This window comes from Salvelinus namaycush, chromosome 6, assembly GCF_016432855.1.
Source record: "Salvelinus namaycush isolate Seneca chromosome 6, SaNama_1.0, whole genome shotgun sequence".
NCBI lineage: Eukaryota > Metazoa > Chordata > Actinopteri > Salmoniformes > Salmonidae > Salvelinus > Salvelinus namaycush.
The window spans coordinates 7500949-7515387 of record NC_052312.1 but is presented as its reverse complement, the minus strand read 5'-3'; the positions used below and the strand labels follow the sequence as shown (position 1 = coordinate 7515387).

General features: G+C 42.6%; 1 protein-coding gene across 1 annotated transcript in view; it reads left to right on the top strand.

The window, feature by feature from the left end:
- LOC120049577 (ankyrin-2-like) overlaps nt 1-14439 on the top strand; it is a 192541-nt gene that overhangs the window by 87010 nt on the left and 91092 nt on the right. The window contains exons 3-6 of the mRNA XM_038995864.1: nt 7502-7600; nt 12138-12236; nt 12516-12614; nt 12791-12976. Of these exons, the coding sequence (XP_038851792.1) occupies nt 7502-7600; nt 12138-12236; nt 12516-12614; nt 12791-12976 (483 nt within the window). The remainder of the gene's footprint in view (nt 1-7501; nt 7601-12137; nt 12237-12515; nt 12615-12790; nt 12977-14439) is intronic.

Here is a 14439-nt window from a genome sequence, read left to right as displayed (position 1 = left end):
CTCAGATTAAGAGAGGGATTGGCCCAGTCTCCCTGAGCGCTGAGTTTTTGCGGTTCACTCTAAAATGGAATCATTGTCATCTTGAAGGGGACTGTCAGCATGATTACATTAGGAGTAAAGAGCCTCTGTCATTCAGGGTTCATTATTAAACAAGGTACTACTTTAAGGTAACACTGCTATGTCTGACAATAGCTTTGATTGAGCAAATTTAGCACAGGAAATGCAATGTGCTTTTATAAAAAATCACTTGCACTCCAGGCAGGTTTCTTGTATGATGATTCTGTCAGTAAGATTTTGCTACCGCTAATATTGACATTGACAAGTCAATGAATCAATAACGTCAAAATCCATTACTCTGAGTCCATCACTCTGGCCTCTCATGAATTCACCATGCATCTCCATCCGGTAAAATAAACAGAATGGTAAATGTATAGATGGAGGGAGGGATAAAAGAAGACAAGAGGTTACGGGGAGGAGTGTGTGTGTCTCTCTCTCTCTCTCTCTCTCTCTCTCTCTCTCTCTCTCTCTCTCTCTCTCTCTCTCTCTCTCTCTTTCTCTCTCTCTCTCTCTCTCTCTCTCTCTCTCTCTCTCTCTCTCTCTCTCTCTCTCTCTCTCTCTCTCTGTATCCCTCTCTCTCTCTGTATCTCTCTCTCTCTCTCTGTATCCCTCTCTCTCTCTCTATCCCTCTCTCTCTCTTTCTGTAAATAAAGGTGAAATAAAAAAACGAAATAAACCCTGTTACTCATGTTACCCTTGTTACCCCGTTACCCCTGTAACCCTGGTCCTCCTGTTACCCAGTTACCCTTGTTACCCTTGTAACCCCGTTACCCCTGTAACCCTGGTCCTCCTGCTACCCAGTTACCCTTCTTACCCCTGTAACCCTTGTTACCCTGGTCCTCCTGTTACCCAGTTACCCTGTTACCCTGGTCCTCCTGTTACCCAGTTACCCCTGTTACCCTGGTCCTCCTGTTACCCAGTTACCCCTGTTACCCTGGTCCTCCTGTTACCCAGTTACCCTGTTACCCTGGTCCTCCTGTTACCCAGTTACCCCTGTTACCCTGGTCCTCCTGTTACCCAGTTACCCCTGTTACACTGTTCCTCCTGTTACCCAGTTACCCCTGCCTACTGTAAACTTTTAACTGCCTTGCGATGAGGAAGTAATCAATTTATTATGGAACTATAGTCCATTATGATAACTCTTTATATCCTAACTCTATCTGCATGTTGATTAGTTGGTATTTATGCTGGTTGTGACTGCTGAAATGCCCCCTGGGAGTACTCTCTTCTAGGGCTGTTTTGGTGACCTCAGTAAAATTCTACGTGACCGTTGAGTCACGGTAATCTCCTCTTATGCACTCTGGAGATGCCTTAGTAGTACTCAACTCACTAACAACCATCAGGTCCTAATGGCCTGGTACTCAGGGCTCTATTGTCCCTCTAACCACTCTGACATAAATGCTATCGAAAATCACATCAAACACTTATCATCAAAACAGTATGGTGCTTTTAAAACTCACCTTACTGTGATTTATCAGTTTGAAGAAAGAAGTTCAACAACAGGTTGAAACTAAGTGGAAAACATGGTTGTTGTGGATGTTGTTTCAAAGCCTTAACACAACGAAGTGGACAGCGCTTTCTAAAGGGATGATTCATTCAAAACACTCAGATGCATATAGCGTATGCATAGGTATAGGCCTATAGAGCCCAAGCCTGAAAAAAAACATTATTAAACTAATGATTGTGCCATTATACAATATATAGCCTACCGCATATTAGACATGGCAGAAAAACATAAAATAAAACCGATTTAAGTTATCTTTGGTACATAATTGGTCTAGCCTAAATTAAACAAATTCAGAGTTAGCCTATAATTATAATGAATTTGAATTAGGTTTTTAATAGCCTAGTAATTACCTTTAGCTACAGAATATCTCACCACCGTGCGTTTCCATCTCCTCTCTCTCCGTTCCAATCTCCAGCGCAGAGGGGCTGTCAACAGTTTAATGAAATATGTTTTGTTTTGAAATCATGTTACTATCAATGTTCCCGAACAGTTTTCACTTGGTTTCCCAAATTGGAGAATAATACCTGTCACACAGCAAAATAACCGGAGCAGCCTATCCACATGAGTGAAAAACGTACAGGCAGGAAAGTGGCCTCCATTCGCTATTCCAGTGCATACGGATGACATGTTTTTTTTGTCTTGCCCAAGTTCCTGTCCCTGTCCCTGTCCCTGTCCCTGTCCCTGTCCCTGTCCCTGTCCCTGTCCCTGTCCCTGTCCCTGCCCATTTGATAATGGGTCATTCTAAATCAAAACAAATTTTATATATTAGTAAAGACAAGATTCAATTGGGGATAGTCTAATGTGTGAAAATATGATCACTTGATGAGAGAACACCGTGTGCAGCCTGACATGCTGACCACACTGCTTGCGCGCGTGAGCGTATGTTGATTTTGTCCACCACCATAAGGACAAGCAGGTTGAGTATCAAAACGAACTCTGAACCAACTATATTAATTTGGGGACAGGTCAAAACGCATTAAACATTTATGGCAATTTAGCTAGCTAGCTTGCTGTTGCTAGCTAATTTGTTCTGGAAAATAAACATTCGGTTGATATTTTACCTGAAATGCACAAGGTCCTCTACTCTGACAATTAATCCACAGATTAAAGGGTAAACCGAGTTAGTTTCTAGTCATCTCTCCTCCTTCCGGCTTCTTCTTCTTCTTTGGACTTTATATGGTGGTGGGCAACCAACTTTAAGGTGCATTACCACCACCAACTGGCCTGGAGTGTGGACCTCAGTTCATCTTTCAATCACCTACGTGGGTATAAACTCCTAAAAACCAATGAGGAGATTGGAGAGGCGGGACTTGCAGCGCGTCAAGCATCACAAATAGAACCAAGCTCTATTTTAGAGACTGGCTACGCAGACACTCATTGATGCGCGTGAGCAGTTTCAATTAAATTATTGAATAACATGTATGTGAGGCAAGCTTTTTTTGCGACATTCTCTAATCATCAATAGCCTATAGTCGCACCATGCAACCCATATATGTTTTGATTTCTAAGGCATTCTATGGTTTGTATCATTAACAGCTAAAGTTGCCAAATAACTCAAAATCTAGCATATAGGACCTGTTTCAAATGATCACTTTTACGCTTAACATAGTCATTTCATATGCGCACTCTCGCTCTGGAATGGGAAAAATGTCCTTTCTGTATTATTCAGCTAAGTTCAATTATTTTCTTCTTACTATAAAATCATATAATATAAAATAATGGCACATGATTTATAAGCATATCTTGTCTATGGCATGGTGCATAGCCAGATAACATACAGTAGGCCAACTGTCACGTAGCTAGGAGTGGTGGGTGCGGAGTCAGGCGCAGAGAGCAGAGGTTTAGGGAAAACCGTATTTATTCCGGTAAGTATGGTCACGCCAAAAACAACAGGCGAAATAATGACCGACCCAAACAGGACAACAAACAGTCCGAAAAATAACAAAACACAACCATCCACAAACAGAACAGAGAACAAGCCCGGACAAAAGCAGGCGGGCATAGAAGGCTTAAATAGCCCTGAAACAACCCCCAAACAAGAAACAGGTGAAACCAATAAAGACATAACCAACAGAAAAAGAAAAGGGAATCGGTGGCAGCTAGTAGACCGGTCACGACGACCGCCGAGCGCCGCTCGAACTGGAAGAGGAGCCACCTTCGGTGGAAGTCGTGACACCAACTCATATTCTGTTCTTCGGAAATACATTTTCTTCATATGATAATGTTTCTTCGGACCATCCTAAAATAAATAATGGATTTATTGTGATGGTGTATATTCAATTTATTTCTTCATTTTCTTTTTTAAGTAGATGTTCCAAATCCTTGTATGCGGCTTGTAGTGGTGGAGCCTGGAGTTGCTAAACGTGTTTAATTGACGGTCAATTACGGTGAGACCGGCAGGCTTGCATGACAATAATCATGACTGCCACAGCCCTACTCTCAACTACCTCTAATTGATAAACTACATTTCTGCCACATTACATCTGTATTAAGGTGAATTTAATATTATATGATTAGAAGGTGTTATAAGTGTCTGGCCAGGCTGATGCAATGGCTGTGGGGACCAGTAGGTACTGTAGGTTAGGGACCTGTTGTGTGACAGAGTGTCATGCCTGTAGTAGACTACAGAGAGGATTTACGAATGGGGGGATTCTGGGACAGTATGGGGTTGTTGTGGGCAGAGATGGATGGGAGTGCCAGGGGCAGAGGATTTCCTTTGAGATTGTGGGAGATCCCCACCACGGAGAAGTGAATACAGACTGTCCCTGCTGTTAACCACCTCCCTGTCTCCATAGAGACAAACAACAGAGGCAGCCATTCATCTCTGAAGTCCATAGAGTAGGGACTTTAAAAAAAATGACTGCTCTGTTCCATTTGGGTAGTGACAGGAGTTGAGGTGCTATAGCACCCTGAGTTATCCCCAATGCCATCTCTGAGGAGGACGTGTGTTAACAAGGGCAGGTTAAAAGGGGTTCCTTCTACAGGGAGTTTGTAAGGTGTTTGTCTACCCTCTACGTTTTTCCTTCAGTACAGTATTGGGGCAAGGCCCTACAATTACACAATACTGAAATAGAGCTGGAAATAGAGCTGGTTTTCGCTGCTAAGTGATGTGAGGACAGGCTAAGTGAGCAGGTGGTGCATCCTTCTACGTCAAATGCAGCGTGTCTTTCCGCCTCCCTCTCTGTTATACAACAAGCTCCTTCAGGGCAGTGCACAAAACATCCCACACTTTTCTTGTAGAATATATGACACACTTCTTTTGTAGACAAGTGTGTAGAGTAGACCCATGTATTCTCACTACCAGTCCCAAACATAGTTTCCCCCGTCGATAGGGGGCCTTGCTGTAAGTACAGGGACCCCCAGGAGCGGTTCAGTTCATTATAAGCAGGGTCCGCGTGACATAGTCTGTTTGGGCTGACCAGGTTACAGAGGAGATTACATACTGACTGAGCGGCCCTTTTGAAACACTAGACATATTCTCCTTGGTGAAAGAGTAATGGAATCAGTGCTGGGTCACTGGTACTCGCCCCCCGGCCCACAAGACAGAGTACTATAACCCTATAACTCTTCTCCTTCTGCTATTATTGTACCCATACAGTATATACAGTATATATAATATCTATTAATTCACAACAATACACGCAAATCTAAAAAGTAAAATAATTGAATTAAGAAATATAGAAATATTAGGACGAGCAATGTTGGAGTCTGGAGTGTATATATTCATTTATATATATATAGATAGATAGATAGATAGATAGATAGATAGATAGATAGATAGATAGATAGATAGATAGATAGATAGATAGATAGATAGATAGATAGATAGATAGATAGATAGATAGATATTTACACTCCGGACTCCGACATTGCTCTTCCTAATATTTCTATATTTCTTAATTCAATTATTTTACTTTTAGATGTGTGTATTGTTGTGTATTGTTAGATGTTACTGCACTGTTGGAGCTAGGAACTCAAGCATTTCGCTACACCCGCAAAAACATTTCATTAGACTGAAAGAGGGCCATTCATGAGGGAAACAATAGTAGTCATGCTTTCCTTTCATCATCTCAATCCTCCCTCCTTCTCATTGGCCAAACTCACTTTACCTCCCGCTCCTTAATTTCTCTCCTCTCTCATTGGCTCCGTCCGTCATGCCTATTCTGTCAATCATCCCCTCATGTTGTGGTGTTTGGGAATTAACGCTTGGGTTCCTTAATCCGCAGAGTAATCTGCCTAGAGTGATATTGAAATGTAATCTTCATTTCTTTCCTTCCCAGGCATTTAGGATCTATTTATAGCCCCAACAACAATCTTTTATTAGGTTCAGGACCGCAATTATACAGAGGGAAATCACCTAGTCTTTAGCTAATTGAACTGGGACCAGTTGGTATATCTGAGTCTTGATATATCTGAGTTAGTCTTGGACGGATGTTCTGATCTAGGGTCAGGTCTTATGGGTGTCTGGAAAGTAAATGCTTGGATGGTATCCAGATTGTCATACCTTCAAATCGACCTTGTGCCGTACTGGGATATTCTGTAATACCGGCACTGAACACAAGGGGTGATATTTTCAAACCCCACTGAGCCTTAGCAATGCTAACAAGTATATATAAAATCTCATAGAGAATGCTAACTAAACACGCATTGCAAACATTTTATACATTCTCTGACCTAAACTATTTGCAGGACAGACATTCTAGCTCATAAAGTTATACAAGTAACAAAAACATTATACTCCCAGTTTGTTGCACAAAACAAATATTAGACAGCAAGGCTCTTGATCCAGGAAGGAATCCTCTGCTGTTACCAAGCGACGCTTGATTTTGGAAGAAGCTAATCACTTAGCTAGATAGCTAACTAGCTACTAAATTAGCAAATTAAGTGCTTAACTGTAGAGCATTTAGCACATTTTAGACAGTTAACTTAATAGTTATAAGATATTTAGCTGGCAAACATTTAGTTGTGAATTCTATACTGTAATTACATCACCCATGCTGCACAACAGTGAGTGACTCACAAGGCTCCGGTCTCTCGTCATTGTGTGCTCGTAAACAAACAGCACGTGACTGGGGACTATTGGCAAGCTTCATAGTGAAAAATTATGTGACAGTTGAAATGAAGGAAGCAATCTTTTTTATATCCTAACGTATTACACACGTTGACTACAGTTATTTATGTAAGTAGCTACAAATATCCAAATGTATAAAAAAACAAACATCAAATAAATAGTTTCAACGGTATTGAAAAAAACATCCTGTGGCTATTTACAAATATCCTAGTATACGGTATATACAGCTACCATCCAAGCTTAATAGGTAGACTAGCCAAGTCCCAGCAATGCCTGACTCTGTTCTGCGGACAGTTGCATTCAATGAACAGAATCACACACCACACACCAAGCAAACACCAGATTGCCACATGCACGCACGCACACACACACGCAAACACATACACACACACACACACACACACACACACACACACACACACACACACACACACACACACACACACACACACACACACACACACACACACACACACACACACACACACACACACACACACACAGGCTTAATTAATACCACCAGGCCTACATAGTAAATCCTGGACTGGCCCTAGTCCACCACCATCGTGGCACGGAGCAAATTCTAACCTCCAGTAGTGGCTTTGAAATTTCTATCAGTCACCCCGTCAAGGGAGAAAGTAGACAACACGGTTTCACAGCCAAGAGAAGGAGGGAGAGTGAGAGAGGGAGAGGGAGGGAGCGGGAGGGAGAGTGAGAGAGGGAGAGGGGCACCGTTAGGTTATGGACCTTGAGGTACACCCAGTCACTTCTCTCGTTCCTTTTTTTATTTTTGTGTCAATCCTCCATTTTGTTTTGAAGCTGACCTATCTTCTTGTGTGTGTGTCCCTTCTTCTCTTCTTCCTCAGAATGGACTCAACGCGTTGCACCTGGCAGCTAAGGAGGGCCATGTGGAGCTGGTCCAGGAGCTGCTGGAGAGAGGCTCGGCTGTGGACTCGTCCACCAAGGTGGGTTCCCTTACCGTTCTACCGTACAGTATGTGAGGCTAGCACAGTATGAGGGTAGCACAGGTAGGTAGTCTATTGTTTCATCCACAGCTGAGTAGAGGCACATTTGTGAAAGACTTGTTAGGAGCTTGAATTCTGGCCAGGTTTTAAATTATATTTCTCTCAGCTGCTTTGGACTAATTAAGCACTCCAAAGATGACATCAGGTTTTGTTTTTCTTCAGCGGTGAAGTCGGGATAACCGTACATTGTTTTGTTTTGTTTTGGACTTGATGTTGTACTTTCCAACTGGGATAAAATCTTTCAAACAACCCAAAAAATGGGATGCATTTCTCAGAAAAGTCTGCTCGTTCAAGGTATCGGTCTCCAAATTAGGGGCCCAAAACGTGGATAAAGTGTCACACCCGGGGTTAACCAGGTCAAAATCCTGAAACGGCTGTAGTCCTACATTAACCTGACTCATAACCTTTTCACAGTGAGACTATATTACCATACCCAGGGCAGTCAGCCATATCCCACTGCCCCCAACACCCAGTGGACTGCAACCTAACTGTAACCTAATGCTGTCACATGACTGTGCACTCTAGAGTACTTCAGAGTACTGGGGTATAGCAGGCAGGAAAGGGGATACAGCTAGTTTCAATTTACATGGAGGTAGTAATGCCAAGCTGTGGAAATGGACAAGGCCTATTCCTTCTAAGCAACATGTTTGGGTGTCGTGTGACTTGTTAGATGTTGAAATGTAGATTCAACACTTTAAAAAAATATATATATATATTTAACAAGGTCGGCCAGTTAACCAGGTCGGCTAGTTGAGAACAAGTTCTCATTTACAACTGCGACCTGGCCAAGATAAAGCAAAGCAGTTCGACACATACAACAACACAGAGTTACACATGGAATAAACAAACATACAGTCAAAAATACAGTAGAAAAAGTCTATATACCGTGTGTGCAAATGAGGTAGGATAAGGGAGGTAAGGCAATAAATAGGCCATTGTGGCAAAGTAATTACAATATAGCAATTAAACACCGGAATGGTAGATGTGCAGAAGATGAATGTGCAAGTAGAGATACTGGGGTGCAAAGGAGCAAGATAAATAAATAAATACAGTATGGGGATGAGGTAGTTGGATGGGCTATTTACAGATGGGCTATGTACAGGTGCAGTGATCTGTGAGCTGCTCTGACAGCTGGTGCTTAAAGCTAGTGAGAGAGATATGAGTCTCCAGCTTCAGTGATTTTTGCAGTTCGTTCCAGTCATTGGCTGCAGAGAACTGGAAGGAAAGGCGGCCACAGGAAGAATTGGCTTTTGGGGTGAATATACAGTTGGTGTTTTTGCCTCGTGGTTGGTGTTTGAATGGCTGACATGGTGCCATTTGAGGTGCCTCTCCAAATGATTGTTTAATACAACTCTATATCCAGGACTGACTAGTATTGTGTTGAACATAATTCACTGGGTCGTGTTTAATTGTTTTTACTGTACATTACTAATTTTAAGTGTGTATTTTGACATCCCAATAGGCCTACCCCAAACTTGAGGTAGATTGTCACTGAAACAAGTGTCTTGACGTGACTTTTTAATCATTGTGTCCTAATTAAAAGCATTTAGGGATTAATCCCAGGCTGTTGCTGGTATGAGTGATAACTCTCCATTATCTCTGTCTGTCTGTCTCACAGCATCATTAGGAAGGCATTATCTCTGGCTGTCTGTGTCACAGCATCATTAGGAAGGCATTATCCCTGGCTGTCTGTGTCACAGCATCATTAGGAAGGCATTTTCTCTGGCTGTCTGTGTCACAGCATCATTAGGAAGACATTATCCCTTGTTGTCTGTGTCACATCATCATTAGGAAGGCATTATCCCTGGCTGTCTGTTTCACAGCATCATTAGGAAGGCATTTTCTCTGGCTGTCTGTGTCACAGCATCATTAGGAAGCCATTTTCTCTGGCTGTCTGTGTCACAGCATCATTAGGAAGGCGCCCTCAACTCCATCACTGAGCCATGGGTGTCTGTGGATATGCCTGTCTGTCTGGGTTGTCAGTGATGGATTGAATGAATGATGATGGGTGATAAAATGATGAATGGGAGTTGCTGTAGAGTCATTTGTGTGGTAACGAAAATGTCATAACACTAATGAGGCCCTCCCTCAGTAGTAGGGTATAGTTAGTTATACAAGGTTTGATCAGAGTGCCAATTATACTGTGATATATACGGTCTCTATTTTTCATGGGACCTCCTTGTGCATGATTTTTTTTATGGGCCTAATATATAGTAAACAAAATGTATGACCTTTTCATTTGGCATGAACACAACCAGTCATGATGTTTTCATCTTATTGTCAACAAATTATAAGTAGGCTACCTGCGCATGTTGGTCCACTCCAAAATAATTCCTGCATTCAAACAGTCTCGACTCGCATCATTTGATAAATGGAAAGACACATTTGTTACAAAACACCAAAAAGTGTGATGACATCTGGTGATTATCTCTGAGTGTAATGATATCTGGTGATTATCTCTGAATGTGGTTACATACACACAAACATTTTATTATTTGTGGATAGTCAGATTATTATAATAGTTTGATATAAGTATTTACATGCTTTGTAAGAAGAACGATTTCCCTAATAATCCTGTTTCCATGGAGACATCTGAAATCAGGCTTCCTGATGGCACTCTGCAGAAAATCACCAATCAACATAAACATTCCATCACAGCGAACATGTGATTTTTGGGAAACACATACGCAGATCTGGGTGGGCACAGGAGACCTGGGAGGCTATGCTACAAGCGACGAGTTCACCAGAGCTGTCATTGCCAACCTAGCCGTCTGAGCTAGCCTCAAACTGGCATCTGTCTGCAGCTCGTAAACATACACTTTATTTATTTACCTACTGTCTGCACTAATATCACTCAATATATTACATTTTTAAACATTCTATGTTAAGATCGATTTTCCATACAGCAGAGTTTCAGATATGCCGATTAACCATTTACTACAGTGGGCTAAATCAGTGTCACACAGAGTGATTCTTGGTAGTCTTAAACAAAGTATAAACCTCACACATGGTTATGGGCTCAACAAAAGGAACACACCTGTGCCATGTCAGATATAGAGTTGAAATGTATTACACTTTGAGTTTGCATCCTAATATTACACTTTATATACATCATAGAAGACTGAAATATAACCAAAACTGTTTGACGTAGAAACACCGGATTTTCGTCGTAAAAAAACATAAAAAATCTTTATTAATGGGGACATTATGAAACGTTTTAATAACATTCCACCCCATGAGGCCAGAGAGGGCACTTTTGGCCACGATGTTTGCGTGTTCTAATATTTTGAAAGATTGCTCAGAAAACCAGGTGTTTTAATCAGCGTATGTTTACTTCTATTTTGACATTAAACCGATTAGCAGAGTGAGGTGTTTAAGATTAGCAGAGTGAGGTGTTTAAGATTAGCAGAGTGAGGTGTTTAAGATTAGCAGAGTGAGGTGTTTAAGATTAGCAGAGTGAGGTGTTTAAGATTAGCAGAGTGAGGTGTTTAAGATTAGCAGAGTGAGGTGTTTAAGATTAGCAGAGTGAGGTGTTTACATGATTATTGCATAATATGTCTACTGCCATAATCAGTTTAATATTGAATTATTAGTGTGCATGTAAACATACTTACTGGGTCTACACTCTTGTAGTCGGAATTAATGAATGCATCTTATTGACAAAAGGAATTTTTTTGTAGAAAGAAAAGTTGGCACACCTGAAAATGGCTGAGATATGTGACTGTCCCGGGATGTTAGGCCACATGGAACAAAAATCTTTTAAACCATGACTCAGAGGTGGGGGTGTTTGTTTAATCTGGAGTAAGTTTTTATTTTAATATGTACCACTGTAGCAGTACAAATAGCATTTTAAACAAATAGGGGAATGGCTAAATTAGCATTATTTAGAGACCACCCCAAGGTTAGACTTTGTTGCATTTCGGGGGCTCATGTCTCATTCAGGGGGTCTGAGACCCCCCCTGGGCCCCCTGTAATTTGCACTCTGGGTGTGGTATGCTTGAAATTCAAACATGGGCAATTCAAAAGGCACTGCATCTCAGTGCAAGAGGCGTCACTACAGTCCCGGGTTAGAATCCAGGCTGTATCACATCCGGCCGTGATTGGAAGTCCCATAGGGCAGTGCACAATTGGCCCAGCGTCGTCCAGGTTTGGCCAGGGGGGTAGGGCGTCACTGTAAATAAGAATTTGTTCTTATTTGGCCTATACAGTGCAAAACAGTTCCTGTATTTATTTGTGTTTTTAGGCCTATACAGTGCAAAACAGTTCCTGTATTTATTTGTGTTTTTAGGCCTATACAGTGCAAAACAGTTCCTGTCATATATTCATGATGTGATATTCTCCTTCTGTCTGAGGTGAAACGTGAACCTCTTGTTATGTGTTTTAACTCACTTCTTTAGCAACTCAACCCCCCAATGCTCCACGTTTTCCTTGTTCTCTGATACTGCTAGAAGTACTGTCTGTGTGTTCTATCCACCAGAAAGGGAACACAGCCCTCCACATTGCCTCTCTGGCCGGACAGGCAGACGTAGTGAAGATGCTGGTGAAGCAGGGAGCAGAAATTAACTCTCAGTCTCAGGTAAGAGATACAGTACCAAGGCGGCAGCTATCTTGCTTTCGTCTCTAATCCCTGCCAACTGATCAGGATTGCTGTGGACATACCTGGCTATGGACATACCTGTGGACATATGGGCTAAGCACATAACCTCTTACTGTGCGGTGTGCAGCCAGTCATATTGATGTTGTATTGATTGATGCTATACAAAATGGTGTCTTCCCAAAATGATGTTACCTGTACAGTTGTTGTTGTTGTTGTTGTTGGGCTCTAAGATCGAATGTTGCACTGTTGTATCTCCAGAATGGCTTCACCCCTCTGTACATGGCTGCTCAGGAGAACCATATAGATGTGGTACGTTACCTTCTGGAGAACGGAGGTAACCAGAGCACCGCCACAGAGGTGAGGACGGAGCGTGTCTTTATGGCAGTCGTACGGTTAAAGTCACATTTTGACATAAATATCAAGATGTTACCAACACCGACCATTTTGAACAATTTGTTCTGTTTTGAATAATTACATATCAACTCTATCCATCACCATTGTTTGTGGCTATGCTAACCTTCTCCCTCCTCCAGGATGGCTTCACCCCCCTGGCCATCGCTCTCCAGCAGGGCCACAACCAGGTGGTGTCCGTCCTGCTGGAGAATGACACCAAGGGCAAGGTGCGGCTGCCCGCCCTGCACATCGCCGCCCGCAAGGACGACACCAAGTCAGCAGCGCTGCTCCTCCAGAACGACCACAACGCCGACGTCCAGTCCAAGGTACGGCCGGAGGGGAGGGCTTACTGGTTGAAACAGGCATCTGTGTCATTGGGTTAGCATATGTCTGTGGTGCTAGGACCATGTGTTGTTAATGGTGCAAGCCTGTAAGGAAATATAATACAGTGTGTTACAGTTTAGTTTGTCAGCACTTTGTGGTGTATGGTATAAATAGGAACACTTTTTAATAGCTAATGGTGTAAGGAGAATGTGTCAGTGTTGACATTAGTTCCTGTCCGACTGTCTGTGGTGTTTACCAGTAGTTGTCTGTCTGTCTGTCTGTCTGTCTGTCTGTCTGTCTGTCTGTCTGTCTGTCTGTCTGTCTGTCTGTCTGTCTGTCTGTCTGTCTGTCTGTCTGTCTGTCTGTCTGTCTGTCTGTCTGTCTGTCTGTCTGTCTGTCTGTCTGTCTGTCTGTCTCTCTCTCTCTCTCTCTCTCTCTCTCTCTCTCTCTCTCTCTCTCTCTCTCTCTCTCTCTCTCTCTCTCTCTCTCTCTCTCTCTCTCTCTCTCTCTCTCTCTCTCTCTCTCTCTCTCTCTCTCTCTCTCTCTCTCTCTCTCTCTCTCTCTCTCTCTCTCTCTCTCTCTCTCTCTCTCTCTCTCTCCCCCCTTCAGTGTCTGTGTGCTTGCCACGTGTTCCTTGGTCCTGCCACTAACCGGGCCTCTTTCTCTTCCTGTCTTATCTGTCTGTCTGACCCACTCACGCCCTCCTACCCCCCATCACTCGCTACCTCCGTGTTTATGTCTAGCACTGTATGGAGTGTGCTATTGTCCACAGGTCGTATTGTTGAATATCACAATTTAAGGGCCGTATGCATGCACCCTTAGGGGATTACTGTGGAAACGGGGTGAGGTGTGAAGGGATGGGCTGTGGCTAGAGTGAAGTGCAGTTTCCCTTGTTTTGAAAGAAAGTAGCCTAAACTGAAATAGTATTCAATAACTGTCCAAAAGGTCTTCCCTGCAGCACTGCTGATTTTCGTAGCTGGTTGACCAGTTAATGTAATTTATTGGCCAACATCCACTCACCTGCATTACCCAGGTCTGAATCAGTCCTTTTAATTGATTGATTGATTGTTTGACTTTTGGGTAAAACAGCTGGCACAGTTTAAAAACCAATTGAAAGTACAAAGAACCCCAGAGGATAAAACATAACATCGTATTTCCAATGTGGTCCTCGGTGTAGGATAATAACAGGAGTGAAAACTAGCAGTGTTGTGGTTCACCAGGTCGTCAACAGCCCCGCGCTGTAAACACATGGCACACCAGTTATAATTGATGTTGTCATGACATGCTGTTTGCAGCTCAGCTGTTTTCATGAAATACTCTTCACCATGAGCCACAGGGGAGACCCAGAGGAGGGTGGATGAAGAGTGCAGCATGCCAACACACTCACATAAACTCACACACACACCCACTATCGCACACACACCCACTATCGCACACACACCCACTATCGCGCACACACCCACTA